This window comes from Crinia signifera, chromosome 1 (genome assembly GCF_055691185.1).
Source record: "Crinia signifera chromosome 1, ASM5569118v1, whole genome shotgun sequence".
Lineage (NCBI taxonomy): Eukaryota > Metazoa > Chordata > Amphibia > Anura > Myobatrachidae > Crinia > Crinia signifera.
In genome coordinates, this window is record NC_139217.1 from 453,485,085 (window position 1) to 453,511,114 (window position 26,030).

A 26,030-nucleotide genomic window follows, 5' to 3' on the forward strand; every position below is an offset into this window, starting at 1 on the left:
GGCTAGATGGTGCTCATCCCTCTGCTTGCCGACTGTCTTCTTCATCATTATGGCCCTTATTCAGATCTGATCGCAGTACAAATTTGTTTGGAAAATGCACAAAACCATGTGCACTGCAGGTGGGGCAGATGTAACATCTATAGAGAGAGTTAGATTTGTGTGAGTTATTTTGTTTCTGTGCAGGGTAAATACTGTCTGCATTATTTTTACACTGCAATTAAGATTTCAGTTTCAACACACCCTACCCAAATTTAACTCTCTCTGCACATGTTACATCTGCCCCACCTGCAGTGCACATGGTTTTGTCCATTTTCCGAACAAATTTGCACTGCGATCCGATCTGAATAAGGGCCAATGTGGTAGATGTTGTTGCGAACAATTGTTTTGAAGATAACAGCATCAGAACACAATTATACTCACCTTTAATGGATTCAGCTGCTGAGGTCATGTGACTTCAGCCACCTACCCCATGCAGGCGTGGACACACCTGCATTCACTGGGGTATGCCCATTGTTTCTATGGGCATGCCCACAAAACGCTGAGTGGTCCCCTGTGTCCACCCCCTGCCCACCCACCATTAAGTGAATGCTCCGGCTAGGGTGAAGCTTGCCAAAGGCGTTGGCTCCGAGGGTTTGCACATATTTATGCATGCGCAAAAGCATGCTGCACTGCAGGTGGGGCAGATGTAACTTGTGCAGAGAGAGTTAGATTTGGGTGGGGTGTCAGGGGCGTAACTATAGCACCGCAGCCCCCGCCACCGCGGGGGGGCGCTGTGCATGTGGGGGCGCCGGGGGCTGCTGTGCTATAGTTACCTACCCCCCAATCCCCCGCAGACTTACGTATCTTGCTGGTCCCGGCGGCTCCGTTCTTCTGATGAGGACCACAACAAAATGGCCGCCCCCATATAGCAAACAGTTCTCTGAAACTGTCTGATGTACGGGGGCGGCCATTTTGTGTTGGTCCTCAGCAGATGAACGGACGGAGCCACCGGGACCAGCGCGATAGGTAAGACTGTGGGGGAGGGGGTTAGCATAGGCGGCGGGGCGAAAGGGGCGGCGTGGGGGGGGTGCTCGACGGGGCGGTGGTGGGGGGTGGGTATGGGCGCCCCCCCCCCTAACCTGGGGGGGAGCCCAAAACGTAGCTACGCCACTGTGGGGTGTGTTTAAAATAAAATCTAAATTGCAGTGTAAAAATAAGTCAGTACTTACCCTGCAAAGAAACAACATAATTAACCAAAATCTAATTTTGAGATCCTTAAGGTCCATACACACTGGCCTTTTTTGCTCAGCGTGTATGGCCAACAATTTAGTGAAAATCGCTGGCCGGAAAATCGCTCAGTGCCCTGCAATATTCACTGGGGTGGAAGGCTTTCCTTAGCAGGTCCTATGGAAAGCCGTCCACTCAGATGGAAAAACAGCCTGATGGACAGCGGCGGCCGACGATGTTGCGGGAGCGCACATCAGCGATCCACGCTCATCGCCAGGGCATACACACTGCGCAACACCAAAAGTAAGCTGCTTTCAGCTCAAAATTGCCAAGTGTGTATGAGCCTATACTGAATCTCCCCTTATGTTTTGTATGAGGAAATTCTGATAAATTTGGCCCATGCTACATTGATTCATATATGTTTGTTTACACCTTTGTGTAATTAATTGTTAAAAAAGTTCTACGGTCCTCCCAAAGCAAGTAGGCCAGCAAGAGAAGGCAGAGGGAGAGACATAACAGCCTGGAAGGTACATCTGGTTTTGACGTTTAAATTATTGTCGCTTTTTAAAAAAAAATGGTCAGACTCTCAGGAGGAAATATATTTTATTTAGCATCTGATTTAGCTGTCAATGTGTCATCAGTTTTATTGAAATTTGCTAGTGCCGTATTATCTCACTTCCTGACACTGAAAACAGAAATATCAAGTTTAATAATAAATGTGAGATGCAACCAGATATCACTATCGTCATACTTAATTAATATAAACAGCAATGGAATATAACAGGTCTTTTACATATACAGTAGAATAAATGTAGACAGATACAATATCTCACACAAACACACTTTGCACACTTTGGGGCTAATGTAGAGATCAGTCATTTACTTGAAGATGAACAAAGAGTTATTTAGTTGGAGAACTCTTTTGTTAGGTGGCTAATATCCTATTACACTCATGTATTTGTAATGCTCAATAGGAAGTCCACAACAGGCAGTTAGGTAACATTAGCATCTAATGTTGATCGTCCTTTATTCACAGAAAACAGCACCTTCAGCTCTAAAGTAATAATGTGTGTATAGCTCAGTTTTAGTAGCGCAATTATCTTCAGCACTCAGCAATAATTATATCTCAATCCTTAGTGCACTTTTATCTAACTCTTGCATTACTGTATATCTCTATAAATGGCTCTCTCTTCACAAACAAAATCCCACTTTAAGTGCTGCCTCGGGGATAGTTGTGGGTTGGTCACCGGCCTCTAATTGAATATCTCTGGGCACTTTACCCAGGAGCAGTGGCCGCAAAATACAACCTGCGGCTGATTGAATTAAGTGTGATGTTGGTATTTAAACCCTGGAGAAGAGTACACACCCATAAGAACAGAGATTGCTATAGCAGCTGTAAAATGAAGACATTCAATTTCAGCTCTTAAGAAAAACTTGGAAGCCAGGCTTAGAAATTTCACTGACAAAGAGGAGGAAAAAATGCTGGACAATATTACACAGACAATTTTTTGGCTGAGTTGCCTGCACAGTGTGGAAATAAACACAGAGGTATCATACTTGCCTACATTTTGAAACTAGTTTCAGGGAGATTATAGTTGGTAATAGAATTTTGCAAGTTGCCCTATTGAGAGGGCGTGTCATACTCCTCCCAAAGGGCGTGTCTAGTTCCATATAAGGAGAAATTGTGAAAAGAGATTGTGAACCTGGCACCTAGAAGCGTGGGTGTGTACTGCTACATCTGAGAGGAATCTTGTAAAATTACTTATATCCAGGGCTATTTTTGTGCAGGCTCCAGCAGGAACTGTGGCCCTTATTCTAGATCACTCTTTCTGACAAAATATTTCTTAGATGGACAAAACCATGTGCACTGCAGGTGAGGCAGGTGTTACTTGTGCAGAGATAATTAGATTTGGGTGGGGTTTTACACCTGCCTCACCTGCAGTGCACATGGTTTTGTCCATCTAAGAAATATTTTGTCAGAAAGAGTGAACTAGAATAAGGGCCACAGTTCCTGCTGGAGCCTGCACAAAAATAGCCCTGCTTATATCTAAATGTAGATGAGCCCCAAAGCAGTTAGTAAGAGATACTATACTGTACTTGGTAAAGTGCTGGGAAATGGTGCTGATGATTCAATGTAAATGTATCTGTCTCTCATTCCTTTTTTACCCCAAAATGTAACAGTGTAATGTGGGCTAGATGACATTAGGGAGATTGGTAGACTAATGAGGAAGAGAGGGAGATTGCTTTTATTTCAGGGAGTCTCCTGCAGAATGCAGGAGGGTAGACAACTATGAGAGGTGTGCATCACTCAGACTCAGATGTATCAAGCATCAAAAAGTGATAAAATGGAAAGTGATAAACAGCCATCAGCTCCCATGTTACAGACTGGGTTTGAAAAATAACAGGTAGAAGCTGATTGGCTGGTTGTTTATCACTCTGCACTTTATCCCTTTTTGAAGCTTGATACATCTGGCCCTCACTCCCTTTGTCTTGTATCTGCTGATGACAGTATATAGAGCACTCATGTTCTCTAGAACAGTGGTTCTCAACCTCTGTATTCAGGATCCGAGATTGAGAATCACAGATGAAATAATTAACTCCACCTGTGATCTTTAAGAATGTGTCAGTGAATAATGAGTGCACCTGTGCACCTGCCAGGTGACCTGAAAAACATGCACTGTTGGGGGTCCTTGAGACCTTGAGAACCACCGCTATAAAATATCTTTTCTACAGCCTATTGGTTAATCAGGCACTGTGGGTATCCTTTATCAGGCTTGACCTGGTCCAAGGCCAGAAAGAGAGGAGATCACAGGTGCCCTAAGCGGTGATGATTGTTTCTCTACACCCTGTAGAGCTGTTCTAGATTTCTGAAGTGGTTAAGAAGACTGCGTTTATTTTATTTGTGCTGTACTGTATAGAGCTTTTCTCCCAATAGGGTTCCCATTATTTCCCATTATTCAAAGGTTGATGCTGCTATCTCAGTTTTTTTGTGATCGCGCTCATTTTGGAAGTCCCTTCCGAGCTACAGAACTCAGTGATCTGCAGAATACAGGTGATGCTGTAAGATAGCAGCACTTCAATGTGCGGATCACAGGAACACTATAAAATAAACGTATGTTATTCAAATTACAAAGTAAAATCCTTTTATCATATGACAACAAATTGTCCCCCCAACTGATCCTGTTAATCCACTTATTCTTTGCCTTCAGCTAAAATCTACAAAGCACCAAACTGGCAATTTCCTGATGGTCTTAATGGCTTGTTCTGGGAGGATATTAGATGTAATTTGCCCTGTGGAAAATGAAACACAAATCTTTCACAGCTTCACTTGTATACACTGATAGATAAAAGCCTGTCAAAATAGCCTGAACACAACATCGATTTAGATCAATTTTAAATCTATGAAAGTTGACCTTTAGTAAATACAGTATAGGCTACTAGGGCTGGCAGTAGGAATTTGGGGGCCTGGGACTGATTTCCAATATGCCCCCCCCCCCTCAACCCCCCCCCCCCCCCCCCACCTATTACTTACTGCCAACTCTTTCTCCCTCATCCCCTCCTTCTGAACGCAACCGGTCCCGAAGCACAGGCTTCTTCAGTGCAGGATGCCAGCGGCCAATGAAAATGCAGCTCCAGCTTGTGAGCCAATCAGAGCTCGTGTACCAGCTAACAGTGCATGAGCTCTGATTGGCTCAAGGAGCGGAGGCAGTTGGGGGGGGGGGTGTGGTGGGCAGATTGTGCTGCCCAGGCCCTTCCAGAGGCCGGAGCCAGGCCCTTCCAGAGGCCAGGGCCCGGGTCAGCTGTACCCACAGCACCCCCTGTTGGCGGCTTTGTACTCTACCAGATACTTGCCTACTTTTGGAAACTAGTTTCAATGAGATTCTAGATGGTGTGAGAGCTTGCATGGCATGCGAACGCAGGGGCGTGTCATGTATGAAGGGATCGAGGCCAAGTTACACACACAACAGAAGGGGCCAGTGCTAGCCAGTGGTGCAAGTAGAATTTTTTTCTCAGTGGTACTGGTAGCGCGCATGCGCGGTCGGGGTTTTAGGATGGGGCTTGGATTTTCCTGGGGATTCAAAGGGCTTTTTTTTTTTAAATGATAGATGTTCTGGGGTTTTATGCATTTTATTATTATTACTCGTTAAAAGCCTGTCAAAATGACAGCTTCTGTCTTTACTTTCACTTTGAGCTGTGACACAAACTCTCCACCCCAGTCCCTATCTGCTCCTACAGTACCTCCAATCTCTGTCTTCACAGCTCCCTCTGTCCATATCCAAAAAGTTGGAAACAGATCAGTGTCCCTGCAAAAAGGGCTTTCACTTTCTGTTATGTCATATTTTAGCTCACCAAGGATTAGTCCGACGATTGGCCTCTCGTGGTCACTGGCGGTACTTCACCTCATAGAGGTGAGGAGTAGTTAGCCTTCTATATATATATAGATGTGTCAACTCACCGAACTACTGTATCTGAACTTCATGGCTACGTGGTGATAAGGTGTAAAAACTTCCATACAACGTACATCTGGTGAATAGCATCACTTTCAGGCTCTATGGATTTCACCTTCCGGGTATGGTCGACCTACAAATGGTCAACAGTCATTATGTTGACACCACTAGGTCGACATACTGGAAGGTCGACAGGGGTCTAGGTCCACATGGCACAAGGATGACAGGTTGTTAAGTCGACACAAGCATTATGTGTCTAGGTCAACAATCAAAAGGTCGACATGGGATTTTTTACAGTTTTTTTACCTGAATGTTGACACAGTAGACATGGACACAGTTTTAAGTACACTGCGTCCCCTCACATTGCTCGTTGTGCTCGCCATGCTTCGGGCACGGTGCCTTGCTGTGCTCGGCACACTATTTCATGCTCCCACTACGCCTTTGTGGATGGTAGGGCATGAAATATCGCCTGTCGGCACATGTCGGCCCAAAAAACAGTGAGGAGTGTGGCCATTTTGCAAAAGACATTCTAACAGGAGGTGGAGGAGCGCCTGGACTGCAGACAGCAGGAAGCTCTGCTGGTCCCGACCACAGCAATTGGTAACCGGCGGCGGCCCCATTAACAATAACTTCCGCAGACCCCGTGGCGCCCAAACTTACCTAGTGCCCCCAAGCCACCGCGGGGTCTGCAGAGCCATTTTTAAGCCACTGCCCAGTCCCTATCTGCTCCTACCTCCAAGTTCTGTCTCTCCATATCCAACAAGTTCGCAAAAATGTCTTCCACTTTCTTTTAGCACATAAAGAAGCAATTTGGTCAATTGAGTAGCCTCTAGTGGTTATTGGCAGTACTTCACCTCATAGAGGTGAGGAGTAGTTAGCCTTTTGTATATAGATACTGGTGTAAACTCTATTTGCAGTATGTGCTAGACAATTGTTTTTGGTCAAACAGATTTTTCTGCCAGTGGATATTGGCGGTACATCCTATGCTAATTTAATGAAAGATGTTTACTGACTTTCAGATGTATTGATTGATTATTTGCATATTTCGCAAGAATGATGAGGTCCCACACAGTACGCAACGCCCAAACTTTTTGACAGACATCTTTTAGTTAATCTAAACGATCTGATATTCAACGTTAAGAGTTTCTGGCCCATTTTATCTGTGTTTACCTCAAAATACGACTACACTACAAAAGAATTGGCCAAATGTCCTAATAATTGGGGAAACCCAAAATTATATCTTTCATACTTGGTTTTATGCACTGAACCTACGTACTCAAGCCAAATACACACCAGACGATATTGTGAACAGTATCTTTCAGAAGCCCCTTTATGAGCGATATTGTCTAGTTTGAACACTCAATATAGTTAACGGTGATTGATGTCTTCATAGCCTAATATAGCCAATAACAATATATAATAATATAGCATGTTTATCAGGTCCCGATGATGTCCCTGAACGATATCGGTGGCTGATATCGGTCAGTGTGTACGGACAAAATCAGCCACCTGCAGTCGCGGCTGATATGGTTTACTATATCGACCGCGGGCCCCGTCGTGTAGTGTGTATGGGGCTTTATTTACTAAGACAACAATGTTTTCTGCAAGTTCATTTGTGTAAAGCACAAAGAAGCCTAGAAAGTGTTCGTATTCTATCGCATAAAGTAAAATGATGGCAAATGGGTTCGTTTTTAAGTCGAAGTTAAATCTATCAATCAAGTATTGAGCACTGTTAACCCTTTAGAAGTTGTTTCCATGGAAATCATTGTGCGTATTGGTGCAGTCAGAAAGTTGAGTATGAAGTAATTGTATTCCTATAGATGCTGCCCCATTGGTTTGCAAATCAAATCAGTGCAGCCGCCAGTGATGCGGACCCCTTTAAATACATATTATGTGCACAGAAACTGACATTGACATCACAATACAGCACAGACCACCGGGAGCTGGAATTACACTGCCTCTATGGGGTTTATTCTAGTTCATTCTTTCTGACAAAATCCTTCTTGGACAAAACCATGTGCACTGCGGGGGGGGCAGATGTAACATGTGCAGAGAGAATTAGATTTGGGTGAGTTATTTTGTTTCTGTGCAGGGAAAATACTGACTGCATGATTTTACACTTCAATATAGATCTCACTTTGAAGAAAAACCCCACCCAAATCTAATTCTCTCTGCACAAGTTACATCTGCCCCACCCGCAGTGCACATGGTTTTGTCCATCTAAGAAGGATTTTGTCAGAAAGAATGGACTAGAATAACCCCCTATATGTTATACAGCTGTCACAGTGTCAGGAATAGTCAATAGCTACGCATCGCCTGACAGCACAGGGATGATACAGACAGGACTGGCGCCACCACTTGGCAGCTCTAGAGGGCGCCAGTTTACAGCAGTAAGTGCCTGTGGAGGTGAGCGGCAACTCCCCCCCCCCCCCAGAGCGACTAGGCTGCCGCCGCATCACCCGATCCCCCTCCCTACCCCTGGTATTACTTAGCGGTGGTCACCGCATCATCTGACACCCCCCCTCCGCCCCCCCCCCCAAACGGCACGGCGGCCTGTCGCCGCAATCACCTGAACCCCCCCCTGTACAGTGTCCGGAGGGTGGGTGAGCACCGGAGCATCCACCACCCGCCTGTGACACTGGATACAGAGATGGGAGTAATGCAAAAGAAAAGAAAAGGAGTATATCTGTGCAAGCAGTTAGTGGTGATGTAAAATTTTTTAAAAGAGTTAAAGTGGAGGGGGATTAAGGGCCTGACTCAGGCTGTTTTGCAAAGCCCATTTGGTTGCGCTGCAGGTGGGGCAGACGTAACATGTGCAGAGAGAGTTAGATTTGGGTGGGGTTGTACATCAAACTGACAGCAGCTTGGTAACATCTCTTCACTTTATTACTCTCCAAAATGTGATACATCTCCCCCTTATTGTTGGGAGTTGTGCAGGGGTTCTCAAACTCACCCCCCCCCCCCCCCCCCCACAGTTCACGGTTTCCATGTTACCCGGCAGGTGCACTCATTACTCATTGACACATATGAAAAGATCCACAGGTGGAGATAATTCTTTTACTTGTGATTCTGTGAGGAGACCTGGAAAACATGCACCTATGTCCTAGTGGAATACTAATACCCTTTTCAGACCGCAAATGCCGGGTCGCACCCGGAATCAAGACACGGGTCTATCCCACATGTGTGAGCTACTTGCAAAAGCTGGCAGTATTTACCCTGCATGCAAAAATAAAAGATGTTATGCTGGCTGCACACTTCCCGATGTTTGTGCCCAGCAAGTTCGTTAGTGACAGAACCCAGCGCGGTAGCCGGCACTGGTAAGTGCATCCACAGTTGTCAATGCTGGCAGCGACAGAACGACGTGGGGGTTGGGAGGGGAGCAGCGGCCATACTGCATTTAGCAACATGGAATTGCTAGCAACATTGCCCCCCATTGAGCTACATGTACAGATGATGGAGGATGTCTCGGGAGCCCACATCGCTAACGATGTAGCCGATTTTAAGATTCTGTCGCAGCGAATGGTCGTTATCTGCACATTTGTTTAAAGTATTGTCTAGTGTGTGTTTTCCTACTCAGAATCCAGCCTACAGTATGTGCATGAGATACAGTAGCATATCGGTAATTGCTTATACAGCGAATAAATCTGAGGGTGTTATATTAATAATTTTCCAGCCACTTTCAGAAACACTAGAAGATGGGTATTCCCTGGCGCGATGCTTGTACCAACATGTTTTATTGCCTGTCTTATTCTGAAATGTATGTTTTCTCTTATCCTTCGCAGGACTGTACTTTTTGGAACTCCAGGCATGGTGTGCATTCTTTACCAGTGAGGGCGTAATAGTGAGTACCAGGGGTAATGGAGACATCAGCCTCCGGGCTCCAAGCCCTAAAGGGGCGGGAAACGGTCACACTTAGGTCAACAGTCATTAGGTCGACCACGTGGGGTCGACAGTGGGGAAGGTCGACAGGGTTGTAGGTTGACATGGGTCAAGGTCGACATGGGTTTAGGTCGACATGGGACAAGGTCGACAAGATCGACATTGCTTTAGGTCAACAGTCGTTAGGTCGACATTAGTTTTTCAGTGTTTTTTGAGCCGACATGTGCCGACAGGCGGTATTTCATATCCTACCATCCACTAGGGCGTGGTGGGAGAATAAAATAGTGTGCCCGAAGCATTGCGAGCGAAGCGAGTGATGCGAGGGGCTGCGGGTCACCTCCAACTGTATCCATGTCGACTATGTCGACATTCGGGTAAAAAAACAGTGAAAACCCCATGTCGACCTAACGACTGTCGACCTTGTCCCATGTCGACCTAAACCCATGTCGACATAAACCCATGTCGACATTGACCCATGTCGACCTACAACCCTGTCGACCTTCCCCCCTGTCGACTCAATGTGGTCGACCTAATGACTGTCGACCTAAGTGTGGTCTGTTAGATGATCCACACCCAAAGGGGCACCTGCACGTACAGCAGCACATGTTTGGTTTACAGCGGGAGCCAAAAGTGACCGCTGCTCTTCCAACGGAGCTCTGTGGCTGCTGCAGTGTTATGTAGGGTACACACCAGGACGACCCGCTCACGATACACATCGTGAGCGGGTCGTCAGTGTCTCGTCCGACCCGCTCACGGTGACGCGGGGGGGCACGACCCGCTCACGATGTGCACTGTGAGCGGGTCCGATCCGATGGCGACCCACACCCGGCTGTATGGTCGTCATTGAGATCCTGCCTGCAGCAGGTAGGATCTCAATAACGACCTACCGACCCGCGGGACCGCGCATCGGATCGGTATCGGTCCACAGCAGGTCAGAAAAGGGCCCAATCACCACACAATCTACATCCAATTGGTCGGAATTGGATCTAGATTGTGGGGATCGGGCCCTAGTCGTCCTGGTGTGTACCCAGCATTAATCAGCTCTGTCCCAGGAGCTAACACCTGGAATAGGGGACAGGAGATCTCCCACCGCTGCTGCTGCACTACAAGGTGGGACCCACCAGTGGTCGCTGAGCCACATGCCGCTGATTGCGGAACCTTGTGAGTCTGATTCTGTCCCACTGGTCACTGTCACACAGCGAAGCTGGAGCCCTGCCAATTCACTGCAGGCTCTGATCTCCGCAGACCAGATGAGAGCGATATCTATCTATAGAATTCTGTAGGCCATGTGTGTTTTATATACACCCACAGCACACACACCATATTTGTTTACCCTTTTTAAAGCGGCCGGGTGCAGCAAACTCCAGCTTGCCTCTAGGTGACTGGGATGAACTTACTCCTCTGGTGGGTACACACTGTGCAATGTAGACAATTTGTTGTTCGGATACGGCAAATCATCCATGCTTGCCTGCCCTCCCTGAATGACCGGGAGGCTCCCGAAAATCAGGTCCCCCTCCCGGCCTCCCGGGAAGGTGGGCAAGTCTCCCGCATTCCCCCCAGAGCCCCGCTCCCCCTTGAGCTGCTGGGAAGAACTGCCGAAATTCGCAGGTCCGTGGGAGGGGGGCGGGACTAAAATGACACAAATCGCGTCATTTTAGAACCGGCCCCCTACACGCGGACCTGCGAAACGCAGTGTTTACATGGACTAGGGGTGGGGCTTTGAGTCATCAGCACTCCCCCCACCCCCCCGACCAGGAGATCCGGCTGGCCTCTCCGGGCTTCTCTTCAATCAGTGACCACCGAGTTTTAGATGCAGAGGGTATGCCAGCTTTTTCTGGGGTCATCCTATAGAAGCCTATGGGCTGCTTTCCGCATCCCACCGACCCCCACACCCCAGGCTCTGGCCTCCCTCGCCTCTTGACTGGACCGCCTGCTGGTGTGCTCCTCGGATCCTGTAACCTCCTCCTGCCTAGCAACAGTGACTTAACCTTCCGGGTGCAGGGAGGAGGAGCCTCGGAGTCACTGCAACCGGCACCGGCAGGAAGACTACCTGTGGGCATCCTCTCACCCGGTAGAGCTGTCCTATGCGTGGGGAAGAGAGAGCTCAGCCAATCAGAGGGCTGCCCATTGTCATAAACAGTTGTTTTTTTCAAATTATGCTGCCACCACTGACCCCTGCCGCCCAGACGGATGACAGCACTGGCCCCTCCGGCCCCCTCTCCCCAAACCCGATTCTGCCAAATGCGCTCCCTCCGGTCCCTAAAATGTGCATACAAACATTCGATTTGTCGACAAAATCCAATTATTGCATGCAATATCTCATAAGTGATACATAAGGGCTACATAAAGCTGCCCAGCCCTTGTGTTCTACGTGCAGAAGCTGTCAATATTTAGCCTGCATGCAAAAAAATAAAATAAATGTATTTGCACCCCTTGCATTTCACCATGGATTGTCCAGGTGCAAAGTTACTTACTAGAGTCAGCCCCATACTATACAGTTAAGTTCACTGAACAGGTCATGTTTTTAGGATTTACTTAGTCATTCAGAGTCGATTTCATCTTTTTGGGTCAGTAAATCCTGAAAACACGACCTGTACAGAAAACTTTACAACTGAACGGAATCCCCTTGGTACCATGCGAGGGAATGTGTGCATGCATCCGCTGGCAGGAGAAATCATTTCATGGTTGCCGATCATAGAAACATGTGGTTATGGGCCTTATTCTAGTTCATGCTTTCTGACAAAATCCTTCTTAGATGGAAAAAACCATGTGCACTGCAGGGGGGCAGATGTAAAATGTGCAGAGAGAATTAGATTTGGGTGAGTTATTTTGTTTCTGTGCAGGGAAAATACTGGCTGCTTTATTTTTACACTTTAATATAGCTCTCACTTTGAAGTAAAACCCCACCCAAATCTAATTCTCTCTGCACAAGTTACATCTGCCCCACCTGCAGTGCACATGGTTTTGTCCATCTAAAGGTGGCCATACACACGCAGATTTATCTTCAGATCTGGCTGGTTGGAACAAAAACATGGTTATGGGTGAGAGCAAATAACAGTTGACCATTTGCTTGGAAATGCTGGAAAACTGCCAAACTTTCACTTATCCATAACCGTGTTTATGTTCCAACCAGCCAGATCTGAAGATAAATCTTACTAGTGTATGGGCACCTTAAGAAGGATTTTGGCAGAAAGAGTGAACTAGAATAAGGCCCTATATGTCTTTACATTTTATCCATATAATAAATGGTACTTGTTTCCTAGAACGGCCACAATCGTTACTACTCGTGTACCTTAAGTTAAGGTACACGAGTAACACGATGGACCCGATATCCTTTGAAATCTGGTCCATTTTGCCGGCAAAGGCAAAATCGCATTGATCGCGTCAGTCTCGTGCATTAACATGGCACGCGACGCGACCGACGCGATAAACGCGATTTTGCCATAGGGTTCAATGTTAAAATATTTTTAACATTGCAATCGCATTGATCGCGTCGGTCTTGTGCCATTATAATGGCACAAGATGCGATGGACGCGATTAACCACATTTTACATAGCAAACAATGGGAAATGGCCCAATATGGGCCATTTCTCATTTTATATGCCCCCGTCATGGGTATTAATTAATGTCCCTCCATTGTGAATGGCACCCCACGATTGATGCCAACCCGAAGCGTGGCGAGTGTAGCGAGCCCGCGAGGGGTGGCGGTACACGTCCTCCGACCTTTTCATACCCCTACTATCCACGTCGGCGTGGAGTTGAGAATATAAAGTGTGGCGAGCCCGAAGCGTGGCGAGCGCAGCGAGCCCCGCGAGGGGCCGCATATACCTGTAAAGTTATGCGCGTCTCTTCGCGGGGCACGCTGCGCACACCACGCTTCGGGCTCGGTGGCTCACTGCGCTCGCCACACTTTATATACTCACCTCCACGCCGACGTGGATAGTAGGCGTATGAAAAGGTCGGAGGACGTGTACCGCCGCCCCTCGCGGGCTCGCCATGCTTCGGGTTGGCGTCAATGGTGGGGTGCCATTCACAATGGGGGCATTTGAGCCATCAGGGGGGTTAAAACCGGGGTCTGGGGGCAATTTTACATTGAATCCAATGTAAAATAGGGTCCCAGGGACCCTATTCACATTTGAATCAATGTAAAAATCGGGTCCATCGCGTCGGTCGCATCGCATGCGATTTGGTCGCATGCGATGCGATCGACGCAATTTTTCCGACCCGATCAAAATCGGTGTGGCCGTGCTAGGAAACAAGTACCTAATAAATCATTCATACTCGTCTAAGGTTTGTGGATTTTTTCCCCCAAAAATGTAAATGAAACAGTTTTGATAAAGGTGCACATTTAATATAATAATCCTCAGTAACATATAAAGACATTCATTACTCATAGTGCATATTCCAGCTGGGTCATCCTGGTCTGACGGGGTTCTCCATGTCCTTAGTTTGACACATATTAAGTCGACAAGCATTGGGTTGAACACTGAAGGTTGACATGGCTTAGATGGACACATGAAATAGGTCGACATGGCTATTGTCGACAGGGTTGGAAGGTCAACACAACCATTAGGTCGACAATGGCTGGGTCAACAGTCAAAAGGTTGACATGACATTTTTTTTACATTTTTTGAGCCGACATGTGTCGATAGTCATGCCCTACCATCCACTAGAGCGTGGAGGGAGAATAGAATAGTGTGCCGAGCAAAGCGGGGTACACTTTTATGGCGCTCATGTCAACAATGTTGAAATTTGTGATAAAAAATTTGAAAAACTCATTCCAACCACTTAACTGTCATACTAATGCTTGTGTCCTTAGTCATGTCGACCTATATAATGTGTTGACCTAAGCCATGTCGACATTCAGTGGTCGACGCAATGCATGTCAACCTAATATGTGTTGACCCAATGACCCCATACCCCTCCAGATGGGCTAAATGACAATGCACAGGCTACTTACAGTATGCAGCCAGCACCAGGAACAATACCGGCCCCATTACCTTGGGAACATACACTAAATGGAGGAGATAGTATCCAGGTAACAGTAGCGCTCCTGGGGATTTACTAAATGCACTTATCTCTGTGATATCATTTGAAACCATACCAGCAATACTTCTGCAATTTTGGCATGAAAAAAAAGGCCGTTGAAGTTCAATAGTTTAATAAACTATAATCTGAAGAGTATTTAAATGAAGAAAATAATATTGTATTAAAAGATAGACATTTGGCTTCACAAAATTTTGTTTATTTGAAAAAAAAAAAAATTATATCACTAGAAAATGTCTGCCCTCATCATTGTACAGTATATGGCACCTTTAAGTGTTTTTTTTTACAGTATATGGCTGTTAGGATCGTAAACCATTGTGTGTGGGGGTGGGGGGAGCAGATGGCTCATAGTAATTATATTTACACTGCTCATTGGGTCTTCTAAGAACATTTCTTCTAATACCATTGTCCCGCACACACCGTTTACAGTAGAATATGCTTAATAGTATCTCCTTCCATCAGGGTTGCCTACCTGACCCTCTCAATGAGGGAGAAAATGCTCTGTTCCTGGACTTCCCTGGTAATGTAGGATTGCCATCACCAGTGACAGTGAAACACCTTTCTTATCAATTACCTACCTCCCTACAGGTGCTGGTAATCATACATTACCAGGGAAGTCCAGGAACACAGCATTTTCTCCCTGAAGGAGAGGGTCAGGTAGGCAACCATGATATATATATATATATATATATATATATATATATATACATAATTTGGTTCTACATTTTAGCATACTGTATCTACATTCCATACTTGATTGACAGGCATCTCTCGCCCCTCTCATACAGAAGACAAAGAGTATTTCAATGGCACTTATGCATGAATTAAATATTTTTTAAAGCGTAACAATGAATAAAGTTATCAAAGCACAATAATAACTGTGCATTTTCACGACCCATACTGACTGATTGTATATATAAAATATATTACTGAAAACGACTGTTCCCAGGTACTGATTGCTTATTTCTGGTTCGCTAAGAAAAAAACCTACTGTAGGACCCTTTCAAAAATAAAAGGCTCCTTTATAGTTGCATATACAGAACACACTGTAGTATGCGCCTTAAAAAATATTACATAGGCAGTTTCATATAAACTTGTCTGTGGCTATTTTATTGATCCAAATTAAAAGAGGGTTTTATATAAATTCTAACATAAACTCTTTCATATATATATATATATATATATATATATATATATATATATATATATATATATATATATACACTGTATTTGGAAATCTCAGCCCTGACGTCTTCTTGGCAGTGTGCATGTCATAATGCAATAGTACTTAGTGCAGAGTTAGTAACGCCGTTCAGTGGAGCTGCTGGGGAGCAGGTCGTATCTGCCATTGTATATGACAGCTCCGGGGGGATAGCAGATGACATCGGGCTCAATTGGATTAAGGGGCACCATGCCGTGAGCATGATCATCCTGCTCCGGCTTGGTAGTGGCAGTGAAGGGGCGCATGTTGGTCAGGGATGGTGAGGTCATCCTCCAGAAGAGGTTCTTCAGCGCTTTGCGGAATTCCCTGCGCATCAGGCAGTAGAGAATGGGGTTCAAGCAGCTGTTTGAGTGCGCCAGGCAAACAGTGATGGGGAAAATGTAAGCCTGGGTGGTGAAGTACTCATAGCCAAACTGCACTACATTAAATTTGATTAAAATCCCCCAGGTGGTTAAGGCTTGGTTGGGAAGCCAGCAGAGGAAGAAGGACAACACCACGATAGTCACCGATTTGGTCACTTTGGATCTCCTCTTGACGCTGGAGGAGCTGATGTTCCTGTCCGTGATGAACCGCACCAGGAGCAGGTAACAGATGGTGATGATCACCAGTGGAATCACGAACCCCAAGAGGACCTTCTGAGCATGATAAAGTCCCAGCCAAAACTGGGCATTTCCGTTCTTCACTGGGAACTTAACCAGGCAGAGGACCTCACTGGAGACCGTGGCTGTGGTGGAGAAGATTGCGTTGGGCAAGGACGCAACAATAGCGGAGACCCAGATGAGTACACTTATCCAGGTGGCAGAGCACCCCGCAGGTCTCCTCTTGGACTTCAGCGCAGAAGCTACTGAGTAGTACCTTGCCACACTCATGGCCGTGAGGAAAAATACACTCGCATACATGTTCATGGCTGTCACATAAGAGACTATCTTGCACATGGCTTTGCCAAAGAGCCAGCTGAAGTCCAAGGCATTCTCTACTGCCCAAAAGGGCAGTGTCAGGACAAACTGGAAGTCCGTGATGGCCAGGCTCGTCACAAAGAGGTTTATTGAAGACTTTTTCCACCCCTGCTTAGACTTCATGAGGTACAGCACAAGCACATTCCCCACCAGCCCTAGAGCACAAACCACCGAATACACAATGGAGACCATTATCCTTACTGTGGCATTGCTGTCCCCTACTATGTCCGACTTCTCAAAGTTAAAGCCTTTGAAGAAGTCCTGCAGGGAGTCATTGGTTCTGTTTAGCTGCCTCTCTTCAAAGAAGAGTGGAAACATCCACAGCAGATCGCTCTGATCTGCCTCTTGCATTCTTTCTGCTACTGAGCAGTAAGTAAGGTTACAGCTGACACCCATTCCATGGCACAGAACCTCAGATGAGATTCTGTGCGCCCCTGCGACCAGTCCATTCCAACATCACTGCCCAGCAGTAACCAAATGCTTTATATCCAAGCGAATCTGTATTCCTCCCTGGAGTAGACAGCAAGCTGGACTGAAGCTATGACATTTAATTGTTAAGGTTGTATTTAATCCAGTTCTATGCATGCAGCACACAGTCCAACATTTCCAGTGATCTGGGGAAAGCACACTTGGCAAGCGCAGCAGCGCAGTGCAATGCAGGTACAGCACTGTATGTGTGTGCTTGTCTCTTTCCCGTTCAAAAGTGCCAATGAGTTCTTCATATCTCCAACTTATACTCCCCATCACCCAGCGCTGGTGCTCGCCTTGAACTGGCTCATGCGCAGAGCAGCTGTGGGAGCTGTCCACGGTGCTGACGGATCATTGCAAAAGCGCAGGGACCGTGTAGAGCTGTCCATGGTGCTGATTGATTATTGCAATGATCGGTGCTCTCCAAGGTGCTGATATTTTGTGCACAGAGGTCAGGGACAACTATCTGCCCCCTCCCCCCTCCCAGTACATAGCTTGACTTAAAAACAATCTGATAGTAAAATAAATAGATACAGCAATGTTTTTAAAAACCTCATTCATGCTTCAAAGCAGATATAGAATCCTTTTGTGTTCATAAAATACTGTATTTGACTCACAGCTACTATAAAAACAGTGTGTGAAAGCAAGGTGTCTAGATAAAACATTTGTATGTGTTATATCATGCAACCTTCAAAGATTTTGATAACTGGTAAAGCCACACAAATGTGTTACCGACGTATGATCCGCTAAAATGAAACACACTGATGAAATTTTTCTTTTTTTACAAAAAGACCACTAGGGGGAAGTAATGTTCCAAATTCCTCGAAATTGCTGTTTACTTGGACTATAATCGAGGAATTTGTAGAACCAAAACACTAGCATTATATAATCACAGGCAGCCCGTCACATCACAGTATATATATATATATATATATATATATATATATATATATATATATATATATATATATATATATATATATATATATATATATATATATATATATATATGAGAGACACTGTCCAATGTCAATTAATACAATGCTTTTTTTTTTTAAATAGAATCTTCACTAAAAATAAAACAGTCTGGAAAACATTAACATATGTAATAAAAAAAATGGTGTATACTTCACAGATTTTTACTTACTAATAGATGTCTGATATAAACACTACATTTTAATGACTGGATCCCTTTAAAAGCTTAAATAATGAAAACTGCAGTTGGTTTAATCAGGAGCATTCCTGATTCCTGAGCATTGGCTGGAAAAAGCCTAAACACTAGCTTAAACTCCAATCATTGTGTTAACTTTAATACAGACACCATACTGTATATAGGAGAAGATTTGTATTGCAGGAGTGTAAAAGGTCCCTGTAGAATACAACATACAGTAGTATACATTTATAAGGTCACCGATACCAACCACACCTCAGCTGAGCCTGTCAATTGACAGGAATGGTAAGAGACAATAGCCATGAGAAATGATGCAATACTTGTACAGTATGTGATCAAATTGGATCCATAAATTTAGTGCAGGGTCTGAACTATAGCATCTGTGCTTCACTGGGACCCCTTAGTGTAGTCCGAGGATTCATTTTGGTTTGGGTTCTAATGTAAGATATAATTAAATGGAGATGCAGCCAGCATCCACTTTACCGACACCGGCATTCCAACTGCCTTCATGTGATCAGCGCTGAAACCTCAATTAGATCAGGAGGCCAATGTCAGAATCCAGACAACTGGTGCCCAATTGGTATGGGAAACAAGAAGGTGGGATTATGGTTTGTCTGCTGGGTAGGGCGGTTAGGTTTACTCACCAAGAATGGGGGATTAAGATTAGACTGCAGGGTTTGGGTGGGGGTTAGGTTTAGACTGTGGGGGTTAAGGTTAGACACTAGCAGGGACTCTTCGGACATGTCGACCTTGATGCATGTCTACCTATAGTGGTCTACCTTAGTACTGTTTGCCTAAGGACCACTGAACCCCTTTTGATAGGGGGGGGGACATAATATTTGTGGGGTCCCCACATCCTTGATATTCCAGCCCTGGGCTGATCAGTCTAGTGGCTAAATTTAATAAATAGCTGATTCTACACCTCCAGCAGCTTTCTAGCAATTTTATGGTTGTAAAACCACCACCAAAAAAAAACAAAACACACTTTAGAATAGAATATAATTAAGTGTCAGTGAACCAACAATATTTTAGATCATTTTTTATTTTTCAAGAAGCAGTTTTCAAAACTGCTGGAAAACTGATGACAAGACAAGGGTCAGGCACGCTTCAATGCTGAAATAGTAGGTAAGTAAATTGATTTTGTCATGCAAGATTGATTGATAGGAATATCAATCATTTGGGCTATGACGGATTATGCTGTTTCTTGCTATGACTGGTATTTAACTGGAATACTCAAACAAAAAAAATAAAGGGCAAAATAAACACTCACAATCAAAGCACACTTACACACAATGGCTCTCATTCTGGTAAGCTGCGGATTTCGCAGCTTTGCGAGCCAATCAAACGCCACCGGCCACCCTGCACGAACATCGCCCACCCTCTCGCACAGCGAATGTCCCGGCACGCATGCTAATGGATGAACTCATTCGCTGCCTTGAGTGCGGGGTAGAAATTATTAGATGGTCCCAACCATCAAATGATTTCCTAAGCGTTCCCAAATCTAAGTCACTCTCTGCTGACTTACAGATGGAGCCGGGCTCCCTCTTGCTGGCGAATCGCCAGACTGTCTCCGCTGGCGATCCACCAGCAGCAAGGCGCTCCATCTGGCTTCATCTGACTGAGACGCGTGTCTCAGTTTCCAGGCGGCGGGGCGACGGGAACCCTGTCCACTTCAGGGAGACGGACAGGGTTAGGGGAGGCGGCGGGGGGAAGGGGAGGCGGTGGGGACCCGGGGGAAGCGCCGTCGGAAGGGGACGCACGTGCATCTCGTGCGCGCGCGTCCCCTTTTGCAGAGCAGATGGCGGCTGGCGGGGGATGGCGGCTGGCGGGGGATGGCGGCTGGCGATTCTGCCGCCATCCCCTGTAAAGAGAAGGCCGGCTCCATCTGTAGGTTTTCGGCGCCCTGGTACAGAAACAGGGAGGTCAGCTGACATCCGCTGACGTCAGCTGCTCGCCCCTGACACCCGCGTTAAATTATATATAGCAGCCTAGTATGTAGTTGTACTACTAGGTAGGTACACTTAGGCAGTAACACTGCCAGTGGCAACAGTGGACTGAGTAAATAATACTGGCAACCTCTATTCACAGTATTCAGTGCAGGCAGCACCAGTGGACTATATATAATTAAATTAATTAAGTATTAATAATAATATAGCAGCCTAGTAGGTAGAGAAACTAAACTACTAGGTAGGTAGGCAGTAGCACTGCCAGTGGTCACCACAAAAGGTAGTTACACACCACCAGTAGCTTTATGCAGTGCATCAGCAGAATTTATAATAATTAATTTTATATTATATTAGGTACTGCTTGGCAGTGGCACTCAGTGGCACACGTCAGTGCACCAGCAGCATGGAATTATTTTTTACAGTCACACGAAGCACAGGTATTATTTTTAAATTAAATTATATATAGCAGCCTAGTATGTACTAGGTAGGTACACTAGGTAGGCAGTAGCACTGCCAGTGGCAACAGTGGACTGAGTAACTAAATAATAATACTGGCAGATTCAGTGCAGGCAGCACCAGTGGACTATATATATAATATAATTAATTATTAATATAATATATAATATTACAGCACAGCACCAGAGGTAGGCCCCAGCACAGAGGAGACAGTAATACTACAAGTACACAGTTAGACTGTCCTCCTTGCTAGGGAGAGCCCACCCTAAGCAGAGAGGAGAACAGAGTACACAGCAGCACTGAGGGAGACAGCCCCAGCGAATAAAATAATTACAGCACAGCACACCAGAGGTAGACCGCACAGAGGAGACAGTAGTACTACAAGTACACAGTTAGACTACACAGCAGCACTGAGAGACAGCCCCAGCGAATAAAATAATTACAGCACAGCACACCAGAGGTAGACCGCACAGAGGAGACAGTAGTAGTACTACAAGTACACAGTTAGACTACACAGCAGCACTGAGAGACAGCCCCAGCGAATAAAAAATATTGCATTCAAGGTCAAGCTCAAGTTTAAGCCCCAGCAGCAGGACCAACACACCCTCTCCCAACCCACTACTAGACTGGAGTGAAGATGGCGGGCGCAGCAGCCGCTATTTAAAGCCTCGCGAAATCCAGTGCCGGGCGATGACGTTCTGCCCACACGGACGGACCGGAGTCAGGCGGGAATATCCGAGCACTGCTCGGAACTGGGCTCGTAATGATGACGTCCGTGGGGGCTCGGATCTCTGGAATCCGAGTCTGCACATCTCTATGTACTTAGCGATCCATCTTGCACCATATGGTCAGAGCTGGGGCCTGGGGGCTGCAGCTGCCGCTGGTTCAAATTGTGTCTATACAGAGTCGCTGTCAAAATTTTAGACAGATGTAGTAAGATGTGTATTGAAAATGTACTGTAGTTGGTGTTCCTAGAAGGTGGTTTAGCGCACATACTGATAATGTCTGCTTTATGGGCAAGTTACGGGAGTGTCGCAGTTGTGTCGGTGAAAGTGGTTGGGTATAAAGACACTTAACCGCTATGCCATGTTTTCATTTTGAAAATGTCTTTACCAATTATATTGAATTAAAATAATTAGTATGAAGAGGGTACGGAGATAGGAGACAAAAGAGATATTTATGTAATTTCTGACTTTGGCGCCTTTATTGAGAACCACCTTTCAGCATTACGCTTCATAGGATAGTGCCAAATGTTTAAAGAACAAAATAAAACCAGGTCGACATGGTCAAAGAGTCGACATTGAAAAAGGTCGACATGAGTTTTTTTTTTATTCAACCGACTTGTTCATACTTTGCCTTTCCAGTGGGCATAGAGAAAGAATATGCGAAGGGACACATTATACTTACACTGTTTCCATGGTGACCTATGTCGACAAAGACACAAAAAATATGAAAAACTCATGCCGACTTTTTTCACGTCGACCTTTCCCATGTCATAATTTTAGCTTGTGTCGATGTTTGGACCATGTTGACCTAATGTATGTCAACCTTTTTAACGTGTCGACCTACTGCCTGTTGACCAACAGGGGTTGTCCTCTTGACTTTCAACCTAATGATCTTACTGAATGGTTGAATGCCGGACCTTTTTTTTTTTTACAGAAATTACCAGACCGCACATCGCATCGGACCTGCAGTCAACTACATGCGATTTGGTCGTTTTTTAATGAGATTGATCACCGCAATTGCATGTAAAATGACCAAATCGCATGTACTGTATATCACCTTCTGTATGGACACCTTAAGCTTAAAGCCAGTAAAGGCAATGTCACTGTGGCCCTTATTCTGATCGGTGCGTACTTTCCCGAATTCTTACGTAGCGGGCCGCACGCCACGCTGTGCGGACATCATCCGTAGAAACGCCCACCGAGCCTCCGCATTCGGACGGACTCACTGTTTAAGAAGAGGGCGTGTTTACGGACGACATACAAACCTTGCGTGTGCGGTGGACACGCACAGATTCTGCACGGTCTTACAGCGTAAGCACGGTCTTACCGCGTCAGAACGGACGGGAACCTGGCCGTACGCACCGATGCGGTGTATTTACGCACAAATCACCACTCTTATCAGAACACCCAAATCTGTAACATGACCCACTTATGCAATTAGGCAACCTCATTAAAAAGGGAGTGTTTGTATTGGTCATCTATTATTTATCTAATTGATAATTAAACACTTTACTACCACTTTAGATTAACCCTTACATCATGCTAAGTTCACAACATTCTTTCTTGCCCCTTTACACCCATGTGTTATGTATGCATATTACATCATCAATTATTCTTCACCTGCAAACACACACATACACATCAACACACTATGTACATCTTTACATTACCCTTCACTTTCAACCACTTTTATGCACTAAACCCATCTATATATACTGTATCTCCCTTTTGCACCTTACATAAATAAACACCACTATTTATACTTATATACTTATATTTATACTTATACTGTAAAATTATACAATAACACACAGACCACTTCTAACTTTTATGACAAAAAATTATTAACATGTAACAACTAAAATTAAATAAAGTCTTCAGACCAGGAGGTCGCACACGTTCTGGACCTCTGCAGCCATGTGGAGAAGGTGCTGGCGCAGCCTGAGGAGGGCCCCTCTCAACCCCTCGCCTTCTTGCCTCTGGTCATCTGTGGGCATGGTAAAGGGGGATCAACATTAATTATGCTATTCAGGTCGACCTTGTACAGTCAATCCTAAGTACCTACAGCATGAGAATTCATACATACAAACAATTACATAGGCAATACTGTTTGTAATGGAAAAAAGAAATGGGCCCACACACACACACACAGTGGCTTACACTACAGAATATGTGAGTGATAAAATTGCCAATGTATGTAACAAAATCATAACAACACTTGAGCCTCACTCACACTTCTCCTGCCTTAACACTCACCAATCTACTAGAAAGCTACATCCAATAGAACATGCCACATTTCGCCATACATATATACCTGCATGTCACTGCTTAAAAGCTAAACTGCATGATAGATAGATAGATAGATACATAGATGGATACATAGATACATGGATGGATGGATGGATGGATACCACATTTAAAGGCTAGCCTAGTCCCTCTACCCCTTACTTCCTAAATCATTGTCACATTGCCAGATAGGTGAAAGTGCAGCACTAATCCGCTTCCATACACCAAACAATTTCTAAGGTCAATCCATCCTACATAATAGCTTTGCAAAATACATGGCAACAACACGGGCCAACTGGCTAGAGGGGGGTCCAGGGGAACTGCCCACTTTTGACTCCATTATAAATCACGCCTGACCATACTCCATTAATGTTGTATTTGTGCTTGTATAGAAAGGCCCTCCATAAATAAACACTCATCACCTACGTGAGCCTCCAGATTCCACGTTTTCAGCTTGGGCCTATAACCCCTAAGTGTGTCTGTTGTAACCCACTTTTGTTTATTAATTAATAATAGAGTAAAACACACTAGATTCAACATGGTACCTAACAAATAGTAGTACCACCAATTATTAATGATGCCTTATGTTTACCTACCACTTCCTTCAACCTCCACCACCTCACACGCCTCCTCCTCATCCACGACCTCCTCGGCCAGCTCCTCCTGGGCCACGACCTCCTCGGCCACCTCCTCCTGGCCCATCACCTCCGAACCTGTTATTGCTCCTAATAGGATAGCCTCCAGGGAACCTGTTACCGCTGCTAATAGGATTACCCATGGAACATGTTATCACTGCTAATAGTATATCCTCCAGGGAACCTGTTACCGCTGCTAATAGGATATCCCCCCAGGGAACCTGTTACCGCTGCTAATAGGATTACTCATGGAACATGTTACCACTGCTAATAGGATACCCCGTAAGTGTCTTTAAATTGAGGAGCAGCAGTACAAGGCAATTACCTGCCCATTAATGTGAAGGTAATGTTTCATGTGTTGTGCTACTCAATGTCCTACATTTATAAATTTTGTGGTGGGACTCCATAAATTGGGCGTGGCCTCCTACAAAGGGGGTGTGGCTTCATGGCAATTGCCCCTGTCACAGGGCCACACCCCCTTTTCGACACTGTTGGGGGTTTGGCCAGCTCTCTGAGAGCAGCTCGCCACACCCCCTGCCCCCTCTCTTTATGGATAGAGGCATGCGCACACATCTATTACTTGCTGCTCTGCAACACTGACAGGGGGGACTCCCAACTGCTCTCCCCCCATGCGGGACACTGACTGTTATGATGCCCCTGGGGCTCAGGGAGTGACAGCTGACTGATGAAGACTGGTGGTCAGGCGTGAGCCCGTAGCCGGGACCGCCGGTTAGGACGGCCACAGCGGATGCTACACTAACTCTGTTGAGTCCCTGAGGCAGATGGTAAACCCCTGCAGAGCTAGGCTTCACCTGTGGCCGCCGCGTCCGAAGGAGCGAGTTAGGCCCGCTCCGACCCCGATGCAGCCAGGTCTTAAGTGATGACAAGGGGTAAATGATCGCCACAAGGTACCCAAGAGGACCGCTAACTACAGGGCCTAGCTGGGAGTGGACCCCTGACTGCCGGCACCTGGCCAAGCCGGGATGCGACCAAGTCGCAGACACCAATAAATATGAAGAGGAGTCCCCAGGAACGGCGACCCCTCAAAGCTAGGATAGAACCAGAGGATAAGGAGGATACAATACGAGATGATAAAGACTGAACCCACGGAAGGGTACGGCCACGGCGGGCCACTGGAGATGGCTGAAAAGAGAATAATGTGTCCACGGAGGGGCACGGCCACGGCGGGCCACCGGAGATGGAAGGGGAGAGAAAAAGACAGAACCCACGGAGGGGCACTGCCAGGGCGGGCCACAGGAGATACAAAGAAAAGACAGAGGCTCCACTGGAGCACTTACGTGACCCACGGAAAGATGGAAGCTGTGGGCCAAACGCAGGCTCAGACAGAAGCAGGACCCAGGCAAGGAACTCCACGGAAGGCTGGGACAGGAGGGATGACTGGCAGCAGGACACAGGCAAAGAACTCCACGGAAGGCTGGGACAGGAGGGATGACTGGCAGCAGGACACAGGGCCAAGGACCACAGGACTGGATGCCAAGGGGACCGGAGAGAGCACACTGGGTGCTCACAGCAAAAGCTATAACCGGCGTCTGTGCCCAGCAGACGCCGGCTATTTATTTGAAATT

The 26,030-nt window shown here is 45.9% G+C and overlaps 1 protein-coding gene across 1 annotated transcript; it reads right to left on the reverse strand.

The window, feature by feature from the left end:
- Positions 1 to 14,677: 14,677 nt before the first annotated feature.
- Positions 14,678 to 17,577, reverse strand: RXFP3 (relaxin family peptide receptor 3). The gene has a single exon (XM_083155014.1). The coding sequence runs from the start codon at positions 17,151 to 17,153 to the stop codon at positions 15,879 to 15,881; it is 1,275 nt and encodes a 424-aa protein (XP_083011140.1). The 5' UTR covers positions 17,154 to 17,577; the 3' UTR covers positions 14,678 to 15,878.
- Positions 17,578 to 26,030: the final 8,453 nt, after the last annotated feature.